General features: G+C 43.7%; 1 protein-coding gene across 2 annotated transcripts in view; it reads right to left on the minus strand.

The window, feature by feature from the left end:
* Positions 1-5,089: 5,089 nt before the first annotated feature.
* WTIP (WT1 interacting protein) overlaps positions 5,090-24,511 on the minus strand; it is a 62,471-nt gene continuing 43,049 nt past the window's right edge. For both annotated transcript variants that reach the window (XR_014567268.1, XM_083751447.1), the window contains exons 4-8: positions 14,092-14,154; positions 13,384-13,514; positions 11,737-11,788; positions 10,371-10,439; positions 5,090-9,750 (exon numbers count right to left, since the gene is read on the minus strand). Coding sequence is in view for 1 of the 2 variants with exons in the window: in XM_083751447.1 (XP_083607573.1) it covers positions 9,598-9,750; positions 10,371-10,439; positions 11,737-11,788; positions 13,384-13,514; positions 14,092-14,154 (468 nt within the window). In the remaining variant the exon portion in view is untranslated. The remainder of the gene's footprint in view (positions 9,751-10,370; positions 10,440-11,736; positions 11,789-13,383; positions 13,515-14,091; positions 14,155-24,511) is intronic.

A 24,511-nucleotide genomic window follows, 5' to 3' on the forward strand; every position in this document is an offset into this window, starting at 1 on the left:
TGGCCTGCCCTTGGTGGCATGGGTGACTGCAGGCCATGAGGCTAGGTGATAGGATTGCCTCAGGTGGCAGATCCATGGAGCAGAAGATCTGGCCTCCAAGGAATGCATTAGCTGCTGCTGCTGCTGCTGCTGCTGCTGCTGCTGCTGCTGCTGCATGATGGCTGCTGCACACTCCCTGAAGGCCAGATTTGCTGCCTCCTTGGCTATCCCCCCCCATGCCACCTCTACAGAAGCCTCTTGACGAATAGAAGGTGCTGCTGGTCTTCCACCCCCAGGGAGGAAATGGGGGCTTTCCTTTGGGTCCCCTGGGTTCTGCACCTACCTGGTTTGATTCAGAGCAGGCCTGTTTCCTTCTGAGTCCCACTTCAACCATCAGGTAAAGTTGTTTTGATTTCTTTCCCCCACCTCTCCGATGCAAATCCTTATTCTCCCATTGTTCCCTGGCTGGGTGGTTCACCTCAGGCGGCAAAACGTCTTGGGCCAGCCCTGAGCAACTGTATGTGGCCAGTGTTCTGCAGTCATCTCGGTGGGCCAAGAACAGTACAGCCTACAGGACAGACTTGCTTTATAGCTACACAAGGCCACCACCTGCCACAAGGAGGAGCATTCCAAGGGGGAAAGGAGCTAAGTGCAGAAGGGAGATAGAGCTGCAGGATGTATCTGCTGCATGGGAGTTAACTGATCATTCCAGTAGGGGTCACCCAGAGACAGTGAGGGAAAGGACTGGGAGGCTGATGGATGCCACAAGCATAGGAAGAGGCGACCGCAAGGCAAACTGCTGGGCTGCCTTTCGTTGGGGCAAAGCAAGCTACCAAGAAACATGAGAACATAAGACCAGTGGCCCATCTACGCCAGCGTTCTCTTCTCACAGCAGCTGACCAGATGCCCACAAGAAGCTTGCAAGTACATGAGTGCAAGCAGCATTTGTCCTTCCTGTGGTTTTTAGAAACTGATATTCAGAAGCATTACTGCCTCCAGCTGTGCAGGCAGAGCATAGCAATCATGGCTCCTCCTCATCTATATAGCCTCCACAAATTTGTCTAATCCTCTTTTAAAGCCATTCAAAGTTGGTAGCCATGGCTGCCTACTGTGGGAGAGAGTTCTGTAGTTTAGCTATGCCCTGCATGAGGAAGGACTTTCTTTTATCTCTCCTGAATCTTCCAACATTCAGCTTCATCAGACAGCTGGCCAGCTAACAATGGAATCCAATGATTTTAACCCTTGCTGGATCCAGGAATTAGAAGGGACTCAGGCATACAGCCTAACCCCCCACCCCAAACTCGCAACAATACGTTGTACAAAACAGCGTTTATTATTTGGAACCAACAAGGCACCTGAAATTATTTTCAGAGACAAAGTAATAGCTGACGCTACCACTTGCTTCTATTTTTTAAAATATGAGTATCATTTAAAAAGGCAAAGGGACCCCTGACCATTAGGTCCAGTTGTGGCTGACTCTGAGGATGCGGCGCTCATCTCGCTTTATTGGCCGAGGGCGCCGGCGTTTGTCTGCAGACAGCTTCCGGGTCATGTGGCCAGCATGACTAAGCCGCTTCTGACGAACCAGAGCAGCACACGGAAACGCCGTTTACCTTCCCGCCGGAGCGGTACCTATTTATCTACTTGCACTTTGATGTGCTTTCAAACTGCTAGGTTGGCAGGAGCAGGGACCGAGCAACGGGAGCTCACACCGTCGCGGGGATTTGAACCGCTGACCTTCTGATTGGCAAGTCCTAGGCTCTGTGGTTTAACCCACAGCGCCTTCATAAATATGTATATGCATAATCAATCATTTAGGAGGGGGGATTTATTTGATTTTAATATGATGCAGCCACACAACATAGGAGGCAGATGCAAGGCTGTCTTTTCTTTGGAAGAGAGATGGAAGGAGTGCTCTAAGATGGCCCCTGTGGTCTTTGTATGTAAATAGGTATGCTGACCTCTGTCAGGAGGAGGGCAGGGGAAACATGCCCCGCTATTTCCCCATGATCTCTCAGCAGCATTTGGTACCATTAACCATCGTATTCTACTGGAGTGGATGTTTGGGGTGGGTGGCACTGCTCGCAATGGTTCCAGTCCCACTTTGATTGTTCTTTTCAGAGGGTTGTGCTTGGGGAGTTTTGTTCAGCCACCTGGAGCCTTCAATGTGGGGCTGCCTTTGAAGACGTCAAACAGCATCAGACACAGCAAGAACTCTGTGGTCAAACTGTTGATCAGGGAGGATGGTCTAAACACATAAATCCAATTCAAAGCACTGGTATTCCCTTCTAAAGCCCTATGCAGCTCAGAACCCCAATACCTCAGAAACTTGCAGAAGAGAAGAACAGAAGAAACAGGCAGCTAAAGAATGAGAAAGGGATAGTGAGAAAGAAGATGGTGGCAAAACCTTCCAGGTCTCAAGAGTAGGAGTTTGATGGAATGCGCCACACAATAAATAAGAGATCCAGCCATCTTATTCTTAATAGAAGCTTCTAGAACCATGTGCTTTACTGCTGGGGACCCACATTTTTTTCCGTACAGCCAAGAAACCTCAGATCGCCGAGGCAGGGCTTAAAGCAAAAAGGTTATTAGAGTAAACTACCATATAATTAAGATAATTGTGAACAATAACATCATTTAAGAAGAAGGTGGGTTGGGTTACCACAGACGACTCATCATGCCGTCTGTCAATGCTGGAAAGAAAGAGAGACACGCATTCAGCAGGCAAGTCCAGGCAGCAGCTCTCAATGCTGGGCAGAATGTGAGGCATAGAAGGTTGGGCACCAGATGCTGCCAGGTAAGATCAAACAACTGGTGGCCAGGGCAGGGGGGGAGCCTTGCAAAAACAAATTTGTCACAGTGGGGCAGATAGTATCAGCTCCTCATGACTCTAATACAGTGGTACCTCGGGTTAAGTACTTAATTCGTTCCAGAGGTCCATTCTTAACCTGAAACTGTTTATATCCTGAAGCACCACTTTAGCTAATGGGGCCTCCTGCTGCCACCGGAGCACAATTTCTGTTCTCATCCTGAAGTAAAGTTCTTAACCTGAGGTACTATTTCTGGGTTAGGGGAGTCTGTAACCTGAAGCGTATGTACCCTGAAGTGTATGTAACCCAAGGTACCACTGTACCACCTTCCCTATCTAAGGCCCTTGGTGTGATTTAGGCTGCAACATCCATCAACTTGGCAAAGGCAGGGCTGGTGGTTCTGCTAAGAGATCCTGCTGGAGGAGATTCTGAAGGTGTTTGAGGACAGGGATTTGAAAAGTCACCAAACAAGACCGCTTGTTACTGCTCTTACCTTGCCTTTCCAGAGGGAAAGACTCTCACAATCCTGCTAAGGTGCTCCTGTACGCTGGGTGTAGGTAACAGAAGATACCTGCGACACTGGATTCTGCAGGAAAGAAAATGAAATCAGGATATATTATTTTGAAGTGCAATCAAAAAGAACCTGATCTAAACTTTGCTACAAATTCTAAAAAGACAAGTGTCGCTGAAGTGAACCAGAAGCACTTGGTTTGCCACAGCTGCTGCGCATTTCAAGACTTCTCACTGGATTGTGTCCTATGTCTTGCAGAATATCCCAGCCGGCATTGTAAGTAACATTTAAATGCAATCTTTAACCTTACCTGCATCCTTTTTATCGGTCCAAAAATATCTGGAGCATCTATTTGTGAACCCTGGGCTGTTAACAGATCGTGTTGTTTGATTAGGAGACACCTCATTGTTGCTGAGTTTTTGCCAAAAGTAAAAGGGAAAAAAAGCACCTTTTGGGCCAATTAGTGTGAAGTCTTTGCTTGTTTAAGGCATCTCTAGGAGTTGTTTTTCCTGCTTCACATTCCTCCTTTTGCTCCCTGGCTACTTTTAAAAGCAGCTGAGCAATTGCTGCATTTCCAAACACAAAGAACAATAGCACTTCATGCACCGCAAAGGCCATTGGAGCAAATATTGATCAGGGGGCTTGAATGCTAGAAAAGCTTTTGCAGAAGGGGCACACCCAATATTGCTAGGAGAAAAAAAAGATGAAAAGTCTAGCTGATCACCTGCTGATCTAGAGATTCCAGTCTCTTATAAATGAGGGCGTCTTTTCTAAAGCCAGAAAAACAAATCCTCTTTCTTGACTGGCCTCTACATGACTGGCAATGATCTCATTTCCTCTCTCCTCCACCGATATTTGCAGAGGTGGGTCAAAATAATACCACCCACAGAGAGGCATCACTTTGATAATAAAGGTAAAAGGGAGGATTTAGGGATAAGCTGCTGCTGCTTTTAGTAGATTTTAAACCATGACTACCAGATTTTATTTTATTTTAAAGTCCCAGGTTTCCACAGAAGACTTTGATGTATGCAGGAAAGTCAAAGCAGTATAACTAGCTTAGCAGTTTAAGCTCTGAATCCGTTCAGATAATGAATTCTGGATTTAACTTTAATTTTATTTTTTAAGAATACTTGATAGACTTCTGTCTGTAGGTGCATAACACCACACCTTAAAAATGGGCCTCATTACAATTTTGTCTCCTGTGGGGTGAACCTCTCTTCTTCCCAACTTTCAAAAAGCAGTTGCCAGCAGTAAAATTGCTGATTCAATCATCCCAAGAAGGGAGCTGGAAAAGTGAGATAAATAGTGGTAACAAGAGATGGAGCTGCAGATCTTTTTGACAAATTAAATATGAACAAATCACCAGGTCCAGGTGGCATCTACCAGAAAGTTCTTAAAAGAACACAAGATTTGAAAATGCTGATCTTCTAACACAAATATAAAATTTCTTTCTAAGATCAGCTTACATACATGAGGACTGGAAAGTGGCCACTATAACCCTTTAAAAAACAAAACAAAACCACTGGCACATTTAAAAGCGTATAAAAGGACAGCTGTTGGAGGGGTGTGTGTGGATTTGTGGGTAAGAAAAGGCTTGTACCATCTTTTCCCCATCTCTTCCACTTTAAATGCCCTGCTTCCTGATGCAGCTTTGCCATTTATTTGTTTTTTTAAAAAATAAAAGTTAAATGACAAAATAAAAAGGTGTTGGAGCAGCATGGCATGAAACACACAGTATGTTCCCATAACCAATCAATTCCTTCTAGGTAACACACTATAAAATCAGAAGTAACTACAAAATGTCTTTATTGAAAAAAAAAAAGCAGATTATAACATCTAAGGTTAAATGAAATTCTGACTTTTAATATTAAAATAACTTAGGACGATAGCAAGCAGCTTCTTTAGATAAATAAATCTACATTTCCCAACTTTAATTCTTCAACAATCAAGGAAACCAAATGACAAGACAAAAACCCGGCAAGTCAATCTATGTACTAACTAAAAGGCCGAAGGTTTTAGAATGATATATACAAACAAGGTTAAACTAACATATTTGCAGCATGTAAACTAGACACGATATACAAATTGGGCATTTAATATATTTCCTACAAAATAAAAATCAACATTGGTCCAAGTTCTTGGAAAAAAACCTATATTCTTTTAAAGAAAATGAAAATAATTCTCAAGAAAAAAACTTAATTTAAGTCAAATTATATACTCTAGTTATGGCATTAGTTGCATGATGAATCACAAACTTTCCTCAGGGCATGAGAAAGCAGCTTTTGTGTGCCTTCTTCGAGCTTTGGTTTAAATTCTTGGACTTCTTGAAATTCTGAATTTCAGAATGTGCACCCTCTATTTTTAAGCAATTCTCTTTTCATTCAAATTCAAAACTACTTTGGTCTTTCCTTTGGAACCTTATAATTTTAAGGGATATGGTGGAACTTCCAATTAGGCTGTTCTTTTGCATTTTCCAACAAGAGAGAAATGTGGAAGGCAAAATTCCTGCTTTTTTCATTAATGCAAAGACTAAGCAATGAAACTGAAAGTAGAAAGAATAGGAAAAATCACCAATAAATATTATGGCACAAATGAAAGAAGTGTTCCATCCCTGTTAAATAAGAATTCTCTCGAAGCAAACATAAAAAGCTGCCTCAAACTCTTTGTCCCTCTAATCCAGCCTCCTGGTGCCCTCCAGATATTGGACCCTAACTCCCATCTGAAGGGAACCAGGTTGGCAAAGGCTATTCTAGTTCAGTGTTGCTTCCTGACTGGCAGGAATTCTGCAGAGACACAGGGAGACACAGGCCTTTTGCATCACTTGCTACCTGTTCCTTTCAACTGGAGAAGTCTGGGACTGCCTGCACACTGAGCTATCTGCACCCCCCAAAAAAAACAACTTGAAGGGAGTTTCTTTTTATACTTTCCAAGGAAAAGAGGTAAAACGTTTCTCTCTAATTTCAGTGCACACCATTTCAGAGTCGCTGTGGGAAGCTTTCTGGATGCTTTCTTCTTAACAAAAAATAATTAAGGAAATCTAAACAAGCTCTGTTTTTCAAAACAGAAAGAAAAAAGTTGGCAAGACACAGCCCACTGAGCCGTGATCAAATTCCGCTTTCTGTGGAAAAACAGTTTATGGAAAATGACTGCATTCTGGACAGGGCAAACTTGGTCTCTCTAGAAATAAAAAGGTTCAGCATCTATACAACAATACGGAAATGCATAAAAAAAAAAAGACCTGAAACATTTTTAACAAGTGAAATTAAATACTCCATTCCAACGGATGTCAGTTTAGAACAGTAAAAACAGTAGTGTATGTACATAGTGCGGACGTTGTGCTATTCACTGAAAATTAAGGCAGGAATATGAATTCAAAGGTTTGCCACTAATATGGTGAAGGCACTGGGTAATACAGAACTCTCTGACTTGGCGGCCTTCAGATGTTCTAGACTGCAACTCCCACTTTGGTTATAGGGTGGGAAGAGAGGAAGAGAGTTAAATGTAAATGATGGAAGGAGGTTGGTTTTAGGTGGACTGGCCCCAATCCAGAGAATCACTGGAGAAAAGCATGCACAATGTTGAGCGTTCAGCAGGGATAACCAACACAAATGCTGTTGGACTACAATTCCCACCAGCTCAGGTTAGTATGGCCAATGTTCAGGGATGATGAGAGTTGCAGTCCAACAGCATCTGAAGGTACTTCAGTGGCTACCTCTGATGTTCCGAGAAACAAAGCATGCTGTACAAGGGATCCAAATACGACGAGCATCCATCACTCCAGGTTGTGGCATGTACTAGCCTCCACAACCCATGAAATAAGCTGGGCCCACTGGATCAAGACTGTTTCCAACACCAAGAGGGCCCAAGCATTATCCTGCATCAGTTCAAAAAGGCAGCATTCCTTCCTTGCTGGAGAGAGAACAGGTATATTTTTAATCCATTATACTTTATAATATAAAAAGGGGGCAAAATCTCAAAACTGTTCCTTTGCCATTTATTTTTCCCCTGTATAATTCCAGCAAAACAGTTTGGCACCCTTCCTTGACTGATGCCTTTTAGGTTTTGTTGGACCAGAACTTCCATCAACTCCAGCCAGAGCAGACGTGGTGTGTGAAGCCTGCTTTGAGGGGTTCGGTTTGGTTTGCTTTCAAAATATAACACTGATGTTCTGTTGGCTGTTGTGGCTGACAGCTTGAAAACGAAAGGATCAGATTCTTAGTTTTGCTGAAATTACTGGAGCATACAACTGTTTACAGCAGACAGAAATCTGGCCCCCGCATGTAAAACTTAAAACCAGTTAAAACATGCTTAAGGTCGATAAAGTCTTATGAGTCTACAGAGTTTTGGGTGTTTTGTAGGAGCTCAGGCAAAACAGGAAAACATGAACATTTGAAGGAACTCTTTGTGTTTGTTATTAAGTATCATTTTTACTTCCGCTTGGCCTCCAAGGACATCTCCAAGTAGGTCTGCACATCATAAAATTGTCTCTGGAGAGGCGATGGGTAAAGACTTTCAAGGTGGATTTGGTGAAAATGAAAATTTCAGCATGCCACTGGCAAATCTATCAGTGACTCCCATCTTCCGCCACCCTGTTTTCCAGGGTGATTGGTTCTTGTTACTGAACTGTCCAAACAAGCTGCTCTTGCCAGACATTCTAGGCGATTACGTGATGTTTAAATGGCCTTTATTAAATGTGGCATGACCCCACTTCAGCCTGAAAAAGCAGTCGGGTGGGATGAGGGGAGAGATGCAGCATATGGCCCTCAGGGCCTCCTTGGAAAACTGCTATGTCCTGGTCAAGGGCCACTTGTTTCCTAATAACCTGAAATCAGTTTGAAAATGCTGGGGATTCAATCATTAATAATTTGACCTCCAGAGTTGAGCTTATCAAGAGGCAAGCTGTAAAAATCCAGCATGGAGCACACCAATTCAAAAGGACCTCTCTGGGAAAAGCATGTCTGCCACCTGCAACTGAAACCACACCATAAATCTGCTGCCCTTAAAAACACACACACACAACAAAGGCAACATATAATCTAGTACAATTGCAAAACAAGTAGAATTTTGCATAGTCAGGAGGACTGAAGTTATTAGCTGAAATTGGTGTAAAAGCCTAAGAGACTGACCAAAACAAAAAACGCACACCAGAATTTGAGGACCTGGGAAGCCACCCCTAGTGGCTGTTTATCTGCCACTAGTAAGCAGGGAGTGATGTCCAGAGTGCCAGGGCCAAGTCACTGTGAGGAAAGCCATGTTAAAACAGGAGACTCTCATTCCTTGGTTGCCTCTTATTAGGCTTGCGCATGCAAGGGAGCATCACAAGGCAGGGCAGGAACATCTCAGCTCTTAGGCAGCCTTTCAGGTTTCTGCATCCCATCACACCAGCCTTCCTCCCAGACATTTTAGACTACAACTCCCATTAGTCCCTGCCAGCACACCAATAGTACTATTATAAGCAACTATGCCCATAACTATATAGCTGCCTGCCTGCTCAAGGAGGCTATGAGGTCTCAACCTGCCCTGCAGTCTTGGACTATGCTGTAACTGGATCCGGCCTGCATCCCTAAACTGGTAAAATAATGGGCACCAGAACTCCCACACAAGGGATCCCAAACATCTAAGAAACCCCCTGCAAAAATGCTTGTTGCATCGATGATTCCTCAGTGGTTCAGTTCATATAATATTCTACAAAGAGCTTCTTCCACATCTCTCTTGTTGGCACTATATGAAAGCACCATGGGCTAAGATAATGAATTTCTCCCTCACAGAACAACTTCTTTCTCTTAAGTCATGTTTAAATCTGACCATGACTAAAAAACAAAACAAAACCCAATCCTCTCCTGCAACAACCACCCAGACCCTCATATTGTGAGGTCATTTCTCAAAACGCCTCAAGCCAAGATGCAATGAGACACAGCATAAAAATGTAGCATTTATCCGCTTTCTCCTGCAGCACTGCTGCAAGCGGTTAAGATTCTTGCAGGGACCCAAAGTACAATGGGACAACACTATGACGAACGGATGGCCCTGCCTAGCATAGCACAGAAAACAACACTTCTCGCTACACTTTTACAGTTACATCCACGTGGTGCATCATTTTTCAAGTACCCAGTGTCTTGGGAGGAATTATTTAGGCACACACTCTGAGAGGCGCACCTCTCTTTTCAGTCTCAGAAGCAATAAATAAACGTGGCTGCTTTGTCTCTTAAAAGAAGAACTGACAAGTCATCTGTGGAAATCTTCTCCCGCCAACAACGGCCTCCCTCCTGGTTGCAATTTGATGGGGCGCGAAACACCTCAGAGTTCTGTAATGTGCATTGGGTATCCAGGGGGAGGGTGGGGTGGCACTGTCATACTGAGGCGCCTGATGTGACAACCATGGCAAAGCAAGTGCCCCTCTAAAGGATAACAACGGCGGCCTTCTTCGTCATTGAGCTGGAGTCCACAGTCCTAAGAGGAACAAGAGTATGCACATGTTAGACAGCTGGGGAAAACTCCTAATGAAAAGAATCACGTTTAGGCAGCCCTCACCAACCTGGTGGCTCTCCAGGTGTTTTGGACTACAACTCCCAACAACCCTTGCCGGCTTGTGGCATTGATACTTGAGGGGATGTCTTCTCCCACATCAACCATACACCAAGCTCTATCTCATACTCCCTTCTCCAGATTCTCTTGCCACCTAAAGGATGGAAGCAGCACACAGAGCCTTTTCAGTGGTGGCTCCCAGCTTCTGGAACTCTCTCCAGGGAACCTCACCTGGCCCTATCTTAATGTTTAAGTGACTGGCAAGGCTGCCCATTTCATTTCCTCAGCCTTTTATCCTTTGATGAATTTTTGCTGCTGCTTCCAGTGCTGCATTTTGCTGCTGTAAAGTATTTTCCTGATAAAGATTGCTGTTTAATTGTGTTTTAGGAGCTATTGTAAAGCACCCTGACATGTTTTCTAATCGAAATACTGTAAAAATAAAAATTGCGGGTGGGTAAGGCACAAGCGCCAAGTTGGAGAAGGCTGGCTTAGACCAAGGCCAAAGAGCCTGCCTTATTCAGCACCGGAGAAGCTCCAAGGTTTACCTCACAATGGTAACACTCCACGTGGTAATCCCTGTCCATCGACACCACCCGGATGGTCTCCTCGGAACCCTGATTTGAGGAAGGTAACAAGTAAGGTATGGCAGCATTCTCTAATTTCCCCCTCAATGGAAATAGGCCCTCAGGGAATCCCCTCCCCATTTTTATTTCTCATTTTTGCAACTTAACAAGAAAATGTCTCTACTTCACCCACTCTTTGCTTCATTTGGGGTGGGGGTTTCTGGACGCTGTCTCTAGTGGAAGCAGAATTGTTCCATTTTATTCCGTTCTTCTGTCAAGCAAAGATAATTCCTTGCAAAATTCAGTGTACAACTTAAGGCTGATGTGCAGATTCCCCCCCCCCCCCGAATTAGAGCTTTGTTGGGGCACTCAAGAGAGAAGGGAGGAGCCCATACACCTGCAGATTGTAAAGAAAATGGGACCTACAGCTACACACATCTGGACAGCAGCAAATACTAGAGTTTCAGGGTGAGTGGGGAGAGGAGCTCTGTGCCATGCAGATATTTTATCTGCTGGTCTAGGGAAAGGTTATCATACTGTTTCACATGTCTCACCTAAGAGAACCACCTAACAGTTTGTGTCCAGTACGTTGCTGACTCTTCACCAATGACCCAGGAGTGGCTTTTAGAGAAAAATGGAATGGATGTTGCTGTGGTTGACTGCTATCCAGGTGCACTTACTTAGGCTGCAAACATTTACTGTTAGCCAGAAAAGCATGTCAAGACCTTGTAATCAACACATTCGACATCACCAGCAATAAACAATTCTGTTCAGCACATTGTATTCGTTTGCACAACCACGTAATAAACAAAAAGAAACTCAACGAATATTCTCTGGCTGTCAGTTGTAGCTGGGGGCTTTTTGCTTCAGACAATTTGATATGCTTATGGAGGTGAGTAGCTAAATCTCATGGAGGAAGAGGGCGCATTTTTTGTTTAAAGAACAGACCCCTGCCAAACAGTTCCAAAGTCAGCCTGAGTTGAGATGTGGTTAGAACATCAGGTCTGTAGACAATGTATTTTATTTGCAGTCCAGACGGGAGCAGATCCACCTTAAAAGGCTGTATAATCTCTGCCGTGAACAGGCAGATGGATTTTACTAGAAACCTTGCTAACCTACCTTTGAGTGAGTCAGAGAAGGGGATGTGGAAGAACCTGCATTTGAGACAACCACATGTCGCTTGCTTCAAAGTAGCCCTAGAATGATCTCATCATCTTCATTGTATGTGTGCGAGCATCTTAATTCTATGTCAGCAAAGTTCAAACAACACTTTTAAAGTATTGCCTTCTTAGTAAATTTAAGGAGGCATAGGGAAGGCTGCAAAGTATATGCAAATGGAATACCATACCTGTGCTGGTAAAATGGGCTGGTTACAGGAAGCACATTTTGGTGCAAAAACCCTAGTATGAAAAGAGAAAGTATGTCACACTCTTGTTTAATAAAGAAAGCAAAATAAATTTAAGAGAAGGGTGGGAGAATATGACAGCATTTTAACTACAGCTAAAGTTTGGGGTCCCTATAGCAGAAGTCTTGCTCAAGCAGTCTTCTCTTTTGGCTCAAGTCCCAAATACCCGGTTGAGGAGGCACCCTTTCCCTTATTAGTAAATTCACAATGTATCATCACTAAGAGCAAGCAGAATTTCTCAACCTGTAAGCAGGTGTTAGGCCTTCCAGATGTTGTTGAACTACAACTCCCATCAGCCCCTGCAAGCATGGCCAATGGGCAAGGAAGATGGAGGTTGTAGTTCAGGAACACCTGGAGGGTCAGAGGTTCCCCACACCTGTTTCAGAGGCTGGCATTCTAAACTTTTATGAGGCACTGGGTTCAATAGTTTAAACTGGCCTCCCCCAACCAAGATTCTTTTGGCTACAACACCCATCAGCCCAAGCACTGTATGGCCATACTAGCTGGGGCTGATGAGAGTTACATTCTAAAACATCTGGAGGACCCCAACTTAGAGTAGGCTGGTTAGGAACGTAACAGACTGCTGGATCAGGCTGTTTTTGGAGTAGTCAACCAGGACCCGGCCACCAGTAGCCATAACCTCCATTAATTGGCCAGTCCTCTTTTAAAAACTATTCAAGTTGATGGCCATTACTGCATCTTGAGGGAATAGGGGTGGAATTTCATAATTTAACTATGTATTATGGGAGGCAATGTTTCATTTTATCTGTCCCGAGTCTTCCAACACTCTGCTTCATTGGGCGTTCCCAAAAGTTCTAGTGTTGTGAGAGAGGGAGAAAAACTTTAACCACTTTCTCTACACCACACATAATATTAGCATGCCTTTTCTTACATGCCTTTTCTCTAAACTAAAAAGCCCCAAATATTTTAATTAACACACACACATTGGAAGAGGTTGGGAAACCTCTGGTTTGGAAGGGGTAAACTTGGCTCACCTGGTGTTTGGCAGTTTCCCCCAAACCACACAAAATCTGCCCCACAACTGACACTGCATGTGTTCTTTCTGAGCAGAGACTGAAAGGAGATTGTACAGAGCCCCCGAGGGAGCCCCAACTTTGGAGGTCTGATACATCAAGCCCTTCAAGGACCACCGATGCTTTGCCTCCTCTTTGGCACTGTAAAAAAGCCCTTTAAAACTGGAGCAGCCAGATGCTATTGGACTACAACTCCCATCATCCCTGACCACTGGGCCATGGTGGCTGGGCATTGTGGTCCAATAACATCTGGAGAATATCATGTTGGCTCTCCCTAATTTAAAAGGGTGCACTCAAGGCTCAGGAAACCTCCTTGTTTATTGCCAGCCTGGCATTCAAGAGCATCTGTTGGAATGTGCAAAATTATTGCAAGGCCTTCTCTCCCTTCGCCCCATTTACTCCCTGGTATTTGAATTTGATTTAACACTGGATGATACTTTCTTCTCGGTGCCATTTTGCAATACCTGAAAGCAACAATCAGCCCTTCCTCATCTCATGCACAGTCCGTCCCCCCTCTTCCTCGTCCCCCCCAACATACAAGGTTCTGCGTTCTCACGTGTGATAGTCTTTCACACAGTAAATATTGTTCTCCACATCTACAGTGAACGGGACGCCATCTAGACATTCATTGCAGACCACACAGCGGAAACAGCCAGGATGGTAGGACTTCCCCAAGGCCTGCAAAATCTGGAAAAGAAACAAAGACAGCCCCAAAATCAATTCACATTCCCTTGGAGGTATATTACCTAAAAATGGGTTGGCATTTGGGAAAAGAGAAGCAACACAGTGGTGAAACATCTGCTTAGTATGCAGAAGATCCTAGGTTCAGTCCCTGACATTACCAGGTAGAGCTGGTGGTGTTCCCTGTCTAACCAAGTCACTGCCAGCCAGTGTTGGCAATACTGAGTTAGACCAATGGTCTGATTCAGTATAAACGCAGCTTGCTGTGTTGTTTCCCTGCTTTCTTGAGCTCTTCACAATGACCCCAAGGTCTCTTTTCTAGTCAGTTACTGCAAGCTAATAGGTGAAGTCTTAATAGGTGAAGACTTAATAGGTGAAGTCTCTCCTCTCACCACCTCCGCCAAAATCCCAACAACATGAAGGCACCTTACTCTATCTTGAAGTATTGTTGCCATTTCAGGAAGGAAAGGAAATTTCTTAAGGTGTGTATACATGTTTGGGTGGAGGGGAAGTAAAAGAGGGGAATAGAAACCACACACCCCCGCCTAATATTATTGCACATTTTAGAAGCCTCTCTTCTTACCATTTCCATTATGAGGTGTCCACAAATGAAGCACTTGTCCGCAGTTTGCTGAAAACCTGAATACTGTTCAAGAAAGAAAGGGAGGGAAAAGGAAAGATGGTTACTTGCTTCCTTCCTCTCTCTTGCTTGTTTTCTTTTACCTCCCAAAGCTCCCCACTCCAACAATAAGGTAAGCAGGCCAAATCTTGAAGGGCAACTGCCAATCTGGAAACATGGATGCAAAAGAAGAAGAGTTTGGATTTGATATCCCGCTTTATCACTACCCGAAGGAGTCTCCAAGCGGCTAACATTCTCCTTTCCCTTCCTCCCCCACAACAAACACTCTGTGAGGTGAGTGGGGTTGAGAGACTTCAAAGAAGTGTGACTAGCCCAAGGTCACCCAGCAGCTGCATGTGGAGGAGCGGAGACATGAACCCGGTTTACCAGATATAGAGTCTACCGCTCTTAACCACTACACCACACTGGCTCTAAACACTCTAAAGCCCTCTAAACACTCATCTTCAGAGGGAGAATAATCATTCTGAGATTCTGCAAGCAGAAATTGACCCTTAATGCAGAATTATGATATTGAAAAAGCAAGTTTTTGGTACTTTTGCTTAAGGGGTTTCTTTGAAAACACACAGGAGGCAACTCCAAGGGTAGCTGATATAGCTTGGAAATGAAGAAGAGATGGGCAGCAACACTTTTACATGAATAGATTATACATAATAAATACATTGCACACAAAAAAAGGATAGACTGACAGTAACATATAATGAACTAATAAAACTGAGCATCCTTGAGTTAAATTCAGCAGAGTAAAACGGTGGTGGTGAAACAAAAACAGTGGCTGGTCAAACTGTACCTAATAAGTGTTTATGGTTGCATCCTTGCCATGGCCGTTGTTCCAGGGCAGATTTTACAATCAGATTATCATTTGATAGATAGATGATAGATGATAGATGATATAGATAGATAGATAGATGATAGATAGATGATAGATAGATAGATGATAGATAGATGATAGATAGATAGATAATAGTTGTAACTGTATTTTCTCAAAACTTTTTGAGAAAAAGGAATGAGAAATATTTTAAAAAGAGACAAACAGCCCGACAAGAAGCTTGCAGGAGATACAGAATGTTGACATTTGGCTCCTTTCCAGGCTGCCTGGAACCCCAAACAGGAGTACTTCCCATATGGGGTGAGGATATGTTTTGTTGCAGAAAATGAGAGGGGCTAGTTAAAGACAAGAGATTACGTTTTCTCAGCCTCCCTCAAAATGTAAACATACATTTGTAAGCAGAGTGTGCCAGACAAGTGCTTTGAACACCAAAATGACCGACCCACCACAACCTCTGTGAAATTCCAGCCAGCTAATCTTTAAACACTTATTTGCTAGGGGATGGACTTTACCTCACCTTCCTTCAGTCCAATGTAAATATGATGCCACACGACTGCCCTCTTCTCCCATGCAAAAGGGGTGCTCCACTATTGGCACAGCACTACCCTTTCAATAATGCACTGGTCTGACTTAAGCCACCGCTTAGTTCGGCATTTGATTATTTGGACCAATTTGGGGCTATTGCAGGGATCACTTCTGTGGGGTGTGGGTGTTGAAGTGTATCCTGTAGATAAGACATGGAAGACAGTACAAGGGCAGGAAAAGAGGTGAACTTGTCTAGTCCACGTCAAATGGCCTTGAAAGCATGGTGGAGGCAGGGGTGTGAGGCCATGCGTCTAGTCAGTGTGCATACAGAGGTGTGTGGGTCTAGGTGCTTGCATGCACACACTAACACATACAAAAATGCAGGAGGTGAATGCAAAAGAAGAGCAGCTACTTTAAAATAAACTACAACAAGCTGGATTTCAACAAACAAATTCACTTAAAGCCCCCAAAAATCTTTTAAAAATTGCAGCAAATCAAAATTGCTTTTGACCTAAAGCTGATTTTGGATCCAAGATTCTACATAGGTGTGCATGCACCTGTGTTTTTAAGGGAATAATTATTCCTTAGTATTCATTTTTATTCTTTATTACTCTGTTGCTTCTCTGCACTGTATTCGGTGCCATTTTGGTTTTTTTGCACATGCTGCACCAGGCTAAACATGCCCAACTCCCTTAACTATTCCTGAAACCAAGACTTAGGAGGAATGGTTGAGGGAGTTGGATATGTTCAGCCTGGAAAAGAGGAATCTGAGAGGAGATATTCCAGCCATCTTCAAATATCTAAAGGGCTGTCACCTGGAAGATCAAGCAAGGTTGTTTTCTCCTACACTGGAGGCTAGAACCCAAACCAATGACAATAAAGGAGATTCTGAATAAACATCAGGAGGAACTTTATGACAATAAGAACTATTCAACAGTGAAGCAGACTCTATTGGGAGGTGGTCGACTCTCCTTTCTTGGAGGTTTTTAAGCAGAGGCTAGATGACCATCTGTCATGGATGCTTTAGCTGAGATTTCTGCATTACAGGGGGCTGGATTCTACAATTCCATGAACTAATCCCAAATTATGTTATCAAAAGTAAATTAAGCAAGTAGTTTTGAATGCCTACTTGCTTATTCTAGATACATAACTGTGGCTGTAACTCTTATATATGTGGCCTTGTTATGGAGAATGGATTTAAAAACAAAGACAGATCTAGACCAGATCTATTTAGTCCATAGCTGTCAGGTGTCCCTTATTTGAAGGGACAGTCCCTTATTCCAGGGCCATGTCCCGCTGCTGTCCCTTATTGATGGATGTCCCTTAAATGATGTCCCTTAAATTTCAAAGGAAGCAGCTCCTCTCCCTGCCGGCCAGGGAGGAGGGAGGCTCCAACTATGTTGCTTGGCTGTGTTGCTCACCGAATAAGAAGTCTAAGAACGACTGGGGGGTTGAGCCTTGTGTGTGGCTAGTTAATGCAAGCTGAGGGTTTTTTTGAATGCTGGACGCCATTTTGTTGCACGTGCTGCTGCAAACTTTGCGGTGCAAAGCCAGGCCGGGGAGCCATCTTAAGTTGAGGCTGCATAGGCCTTGTGGTGCATGTGATTCAGATTCTATTCAGTTGAACCTCTGGTTACAAAGTTGGTTGGACAGTGTTCTCAGAGCTACCAGCATGGGTTTGACCAGACTGCAGGAAGACTGGAGTGCCTGGAACAGGTGAGGCTGCAGGTCCCTTATTTTGGCTGCTGGTCCCTTATTTTCAAATCTGTAAGTTGACAGCTATGATTTAGTCTTACATGCTAAAATGGATGTAGTCTTCTTCCTACCAAGGAACTTGGGAGTGTTTGGCCTCATGACATCTTTGCAAGTTAGCCAGGGAAGCTGTTCTTTTTGAAAAGTGCGCCAGAATTCAAGACTGCAGTGCGCAGGGATTTAACTCAAATCCAATATCCGGGGGTGGGGAGAGCATGCTTGGCAGCTGTGGGGTGCCTATCGGCAGGTGAGGCCCAACAAACTTTTCCATAGCCCAGCATGAACTTAGTAACCAGGGTGCTCTGGGGGCCCTCAGCAGATGAGTCCATTGAAAAGGTTTCCCTGAAAAATTGAAAGCAATAATGCACAACTGTCCTACACTTTTAAGGAATCATCAAGATCTTCTCTGCTGTCTTCCCTTCTTGCTTTGCTCTCCTCCTTTTTATCCCACCAGGAAAATGAAGCACTAGCCTCCAGAAGGCATGGGCTTCTGGCTATAGTGGTGACCATCTGGCCAGCATGTTTCATGAGGCCATGACCTCAGGGCTGAAGAGGAACAGGTGGGAAGGGCAGACGGCAAAGGATTATCAATGGTGTAAGCCTAGCTAATTCTCCAAGCCTGTCACTGTGAATTTAACTGAACCATCTGGCTGTCATTTGATAAGAAAGGCAAAGGACCATTTATTGATTAATAGGGGACAGAACTCCTGAAGAATCAAATGGCCTTGGAGGCAGGTTGAAATCATTTATGGTCCCTGGATGGCCATAAATTATGCTATTTAGTGGAGAAAAGAGGGAAGCTGATACAAAATCTATTTTCTATGTGACTAAACCAATTAAGCCCATATTTTGTGTTTAATGGAATAATTGAGTTTGTAAAAGGAGGGGGAAGGGGGGAAAAGTTGTTTGTAAGAGATGATTTTCCCACTTAAGAAAATAGCCACAAATTCAACAACTGTTTTGGGATTTTCTGCCGTGTTCTGGATTTAACACCCATCTCCCTGCTATGTACCCATTTGGTGGTTAGAGGAAGGCTCAGCTGTCAGAGCTGACTGGAAGGACACCTCCAATCAAACAAACTCTGAATAGCCTATCATGGGGGGGGGGGTGACTTTGGACTGGTGTGTTAGGCTGTAAGCCACTCAGGCAACAATGTTACTAAGCAACATTATACAAATCTGATGGATGGATGGATTTCCTATCACTGTTTTGAAATTTAGCCTTGAATATATACGTACTAATTTTGAACACACTGTATTTTAAACAGACTAAAAAGAATCTGATAGAGTTTATACGTGAAATGAACACAGGGCATCTAATCGTCTAATATTAAAACAGACTCAATATAAAATACACAGAAGACATACTCCTTCCCTCTACATTTTGTGAATGAATTGTTTATGGGTGTTTTGTTTTTTAAATTGCATTATTCATCTATTAAATGTTGCTTCAAAGGGGAGAACACAATCTCTTGTTTTCCTTTTTCTTTCTGTAAAGCATACATAGGAAAATTAGTGATTAGTGATGCATCCTTGTGTATTGTTGTATATTGTATATTGGAGTGGGTTGTTGTGTAAGTTAATGTTGATTGTTGAATAAAGTTTATTTTAAAAGCAAAACAAAGGAGAGAACACAATCATGGATTTTCATACATTTAGTAAAGAACAGAAAAGGCAGAGGCTAGAAAGAAAAGTATCTTAACCTCAGGATTTCCTCTGAGAAAATGCTCTAGAACACCCCTTCAGTTCACTATCATGCAACCTCAACCTTTGTACCTCCTTGCCTGGGGTTCTAGATCAGCCCCCACCCCAACCAGGTGCCCTGTAGATATTCTGAACTGCAACTCCCTAGGCCAGAACTACCAATTTGGACTACAACTGCCTACAGCTCCAGCTGGAATAGCTGTGATGCTGGAGTTGATGGGAGGGGTAGTTCAAAAGAGCTGGAGGGCACCAGGCTGGGGAAGATCTAGACCAGGGGTCAGCAAACTTTTTCAGCAGGGGGCCGGTCCACTGTCCCTCAGACCTTGTGGGGGGCCGGACTATATTTGGACGACGACGAATTCCTATGCCCCACAAATAACCCAGAGATGCATTTTAAATAAAAGCACACATTCTACTCATGTAAAAACACCAGCAGGCCCCACAAATAACCCAGAGATGAATTTTAAATAAAAGGACACATTCTACTCATGTAACACACAGATTCCCAGACCATCCGCAGTCCGGATTTAGAAGGCGATTGGGCCGGATCCGGTCCCCGGGCCTTTGTTTGCCTACCCATGATCTAGAGACCTAAGCCTAAAATGCTCTCCCTCGCTCTCTGTATGTGATGGCTTGTATAAACCCCCCCAACCCCAAACATATCCCACATCTAAGAATTGTGAAGTGAAATTTAGAGTGCAAACAATAAACCCTTCTGAGGCTCCTGACGCAGCATAACCACTATTTATTTGAATGGCTTTGTCAGCATTTAAAAGACCTTTGACAAAACCCATAATGACACCACCACACACCTAGCCTAGGATAATGATTCAGATAATGCAGGCTTGCACATGCAAAGTGCTTTCCAATTCAGAACTTCTCACCAGAAAACCCCATGACTGTCTCACTGTTGAGCAGAAATCTCCAATGAGACTTTGCTCCAAAGAATACGTCCCCTCAGTCAGTTTACATTTGTCAGCATTTCACCCTGTGTTTGGACCTCAATTTTATAAAGGCCTGTTTGGTCCAATGTGCAAAAAGCTCTGCTAAAATAATCACAGCTTTGAGTATAAATCCTTCATCATAAAGAGAAACAACTCTCATCTTTTTCAGGCCAGTCTACCTTTTCCTTCATGTGTTGTCTGCATTCTTACAACCAGTGCCCTCCATCATTACTTTTTCCCACTTGGACTTTTTGTTTTGTTTTTGCAGTATAGGGGAAAAAATATTATGCTGATTTAACACTGCACAAGTCATTGGCAAGCTCCTCTGTGACTGGAAATTCCCCCTTTATGCTTTTTTTTTAAAAAAACTCTTTGATAGGCAGACCTCCCAGTTTTGCCCAGAGGCTAAAGGAACTGAAAATCTAAAAACTGACTACATGGCTGGCTGCTCTCCTGCTATCTACTCCAGCCACAGAGTGCCTCCCCATCTGATCTCTTGCAGTTCCATTTCTTTTGCTTTTCTTTTTGCAGATGAGCTCACTTCTCTTTCTCCTTAGCACTGTTTTACACCCTATGAGGCATTCTTGTTAAATGGGACACAGCAATGTAAAAAAAAATAATAAAAAATTAAGTAGTCCCAAAGAAGGGGAAAGAATACATAGAATCTTATGAGTTGGAAGGGATCCCAAGGGTCATCTAGTCCAAACCCAATGCAATGCAGGAATCTCAGCTAAAGCATCCATGACAGATGGCCACCCAACCTCTGTTTAAAAACCTCCAAGGAAGGAGAGTCTACCACCTCATGTGGGAGTCTGTTCCACTGCCAAACAGCTCTTACTGTCAGAAAGTTTTTCCAAATGTTGTGTCGGAATCTCTTTTCTTGCGGCTTAAAGTTCAAGTCCTACCCTCCAGAGCAGGAGAAAATAAGCATGCTCCCTCCTCCATGTGACAGCCCATAAGTTATTTGAAGATGGCTATCATATCTCCTCCCAGTCTCCCCTCTTCCAAGCTAAACATACCCAGCTCCTTCTAGCGCTCCTCAGAAGGCTTAGTTTCCAGGCCCTTGATCATCTTGGTTGCCCTCCTCTGCATATGTTCCAGCTTGTCAACATCCTACTTAAACTATGGTGCCCAGAACTGGACATAGTATTCCAGGTGTGGTCTGACCAAGGTAGAAGAGAGTGCTACTATTACTTCCCTTGATCTGGACACTAAGCTTCTGTTGATGCAGCCTAGAATAGCATTAGCTTTTTTTGCTGCTGCATCACACTGTTGACTCATGTTAAGCTTGTGGCCCATCAAGACCCCTAGATCCTTTTCACATGTACTGCTAGTAAGCCAGGTGTCCCCCATGCTAATTTGTGCATCTGGTTCTTCCTGCCCAACTGCAGAACCCTACATTTGTCCCTATTGAAATTCATCTTGTTAGCTTGCACCCAGTTCTTCAATCTGTTACGGTCATTTTGAATTCTGATTCTGTCTTCTGTGGCATTAGCTACTCTCCCAGTTTGGTGTCATCTGTAAATTTGATAAGCATCCCATCAATTCCTTCACCCAAGTCATTTATAAAGACGTTAAACAACAACGGGCCCAGGACAGAATCCTGCAGCACCCCACTTGTCACTTTTTTCCAGGATGACGAGGAACCATTAATGAGTTCTCTTTGGGTTTCGTCAGTCAACCAGCTACAAATCCACTTGACATTTACCTCGTTCAACCCACATTTTACCAGCATCCTTGTGAGAATATCATGGGGGACTTTGTCAAAAGCCTTACTGAAATCAAGATTCACTATGTCCACAGCATTTCCCTGAACCACCAAGTTTGTAATTCCATCAAAAAAAGAAATCAGATTGGTCTGGAATGACTTATTTTTGAGAAACCTATGCTGGGTTTTAGTAATCACAGCATCATTTGCTAAATCCTCACAGACCGACAGTTGAATTATCTGTTCTAGATCCTTCCCTGGTATCAATGTCAAGCTCACTGGTCAGTAGCTACCTGGGTCTTCCTTTCCCCCCTTTTTGAAGATGGGGGCAACATTTGCATGCCTCCAGTATGTAAGGACCTCACCTGTTCTCCAAGAATTCTCAAAGATAATAGGCAAAGGCTCTGAAATTACACCCACAAGCTCCTTTAGTACCCTTGGATGCAGCTCATCAGGCCCTGGAGATTTGAATCCATTTAAAGTAGCTAGGTGTTCCCTTACTACCTCTTTTCCTATCTTGGGCTGCAGCTCCCTCCTTAAATCATTTATTCTGTTATCCCCAGGTTGGACAGGCTTCCTCAAACTTGGCCCTCCAGATGTTTTGAGACTACAATTCCCATCATCCCTGACCACTGGTCCTGCTAGCTAGGGATCATGGGAGTAGTAGGCCAAAAACATCTGGAGGGCTGAGTTTGAGGATGCCTGAGATTGGGCATCGCTTTCCTTTTGGGTGAAGACAGAGGCAAAGAAGGTGTTGAGTAGTTCCGCCTTTTCTCTGTCACCCAATAGCATTTAACATAATGTTGAATTATGTATATCTGTGGCCAACAGGCAAAGTTGGACCTGATCTGTGCACTGTATATTCAGAAAGCCGCAACCTCAACAAGCATGTTTTTTCCTGCATCCACTAGAACTTTAAAAGGAATGTTGACGTATGTAAGGATGAAGAGTAGAGGTTTTTGCATGAGTTTGTGTTTTGTATTGTTTTAAATGCAGTAGCTACTTTTCTGGATTTTAATTGCTTTTGATATATTTATTGTCTTGAAACAATTGATAAATGATGATGATGTTAAGAGGGGTGTGGCTGCTATTTGCCTGTAGCTCCTTACCATAACTCCTAATATAACTATAAGAGAATTGACATCACACGGAGGAGCCAGGAAAGTAGTGAACGGCTGGTGTGGAATTTAGCTATAGGTGTGCTTGCGATGAAGACTGACACTGAGCTGGATGGATGGCATGAATTGTTCAGTTGCTTATGAAGCTAAGTGTTTTGCAGTCCGACTTCTGTGAGGGAAGGGAAAGTTGCCAGTTTGACTGCGGCTAAAACCTCACACAAGGGCAGGCTAAGACCAGGAATTGCTCCCATGATGTAGAGATGCCAAGACGCAGCAGGCCCCTGAAACAAGGTGGGGTGGGGGTGGGGTGAGAATCCAAATACACTTGCCCAGAGCCTCAGAAAGCTAAGATGGCTGGGAGAAGGTGGCCGAAAGGGGCCAGCTGCTTTTTTGTTTTGAAAGACTTCCACCCCAGGCCTCAGACAAGCTCTGCACGGGCCTGCAAGGAGGACACAGAGCAAGGAGTGGACTTGTGTTGAGGAAAAGGGCAGGAGGCCAAAGGGTACTTAGGCAAGAAGTGGCATAAGAAAGAGCAGGCTCTAAAGAAACCACACAGCACTTAAGGTTTAAAAAGGGCTGCTTCTTATGGAGGTTGGGAGAAAGAGACAGGTGTGCTATGGAGGCTCATCCAAAACAGGATGATGCAAGGAAGAAGTGGCTAAGTTTAGATTTGAGCCTTTTATTTAGAACGGGGGCGGGGGTGCTGTCTATTCTCTGGTCCATTCAAAAAAGTTGTCTGGTGGTCAGGTGTGTATTTTGTCATCAAAGGACAGCTCTATGAAAAAGTGGACAATGTAGGCTGCACAGCCACCAAGCACACTGAATCCGGCACAGCTGGGATGTGACTTACAAAAAGCCAAAGAGGTATGTTAGCATACTAGCATACTTCCTCCAAGAGCTGGAGTGGACGCTGCTTGTTGAATTTTGCTGCACTTCTTATACTTCCTGGACAGGGATATATTTACTTTATTTATTATTGCACCGGTATCCCATCTTTTCTCCAAAGATCTCTAGGCAGCAAACACACTTCTCCCTCTCTCCATTTTATCCTCACAACAACCACCCTGTGAGGCAGTTAGGTTAAGAGACAGTGGCTGGCCCAAAGTGACCTTCACAGTGGGCTTCACAGCTGGAGGGGAATTTGAACCCTGGTTTCCCAGGTCCTACTCATGAGCTACTTAACACCACCTGAAGCCATGCCAAAAAAACATTATTTTGTTTTTGAGACTTCAACCACTGTGGCCCCAGGTATTTCCTGACTCTTCTCTAGAACCCTGAAGAAAACTGTTAAGAAAGCTGCTTAAAAACAAAGTACTGTAATATATGAGACTCCGAGGATACCAAAGCATACTACAGAACAATCTACATAGTAACAGGGAACTCAGTTCACCAAATGCTGATCCACAGGCAGCCAAAATATACAGAAGAAGGAATGTATCAATAGGCTTTGGGGAACTCCAATGTTGCCAGACATACAACTTTAGGAGAGGGAAAAAACAATGGGACACCCACCATTGGGTGGGGAATGGGAGTGGCCTGGAAAGGGAAGCGGCTGGCGCCCTGAAGTCCACGCTGCAACATTCTGTTGTAGGTCCCACTTGTGATGGACCAATGGCAAGAGAGTTTATTGAAGCTCCAATTCTGCAGATATTTCCAATCTCACAGCTTCCAAGTCCAACTTATAATTGGCTGGCTACATCTCTCAGACTGTACTGACAACTTAAAATGTAAATGAGATGCAGCTTTTATTCCTAGCATCATGAAAGCCTGGTAATGAGCTCTAGTCC

The sequence above is a fragment of the Podarcis gaigeae genome (genome assembly GCF_964106915.1).
Source record: "Podarcis gaigeae genome assembly, chromosome: 8".
NCBI lineage: Eukaryota > Metazoa > Chordata > Lepidosauria > Squamata > Lacertidae > Podarcis > Podarcis gaigeae.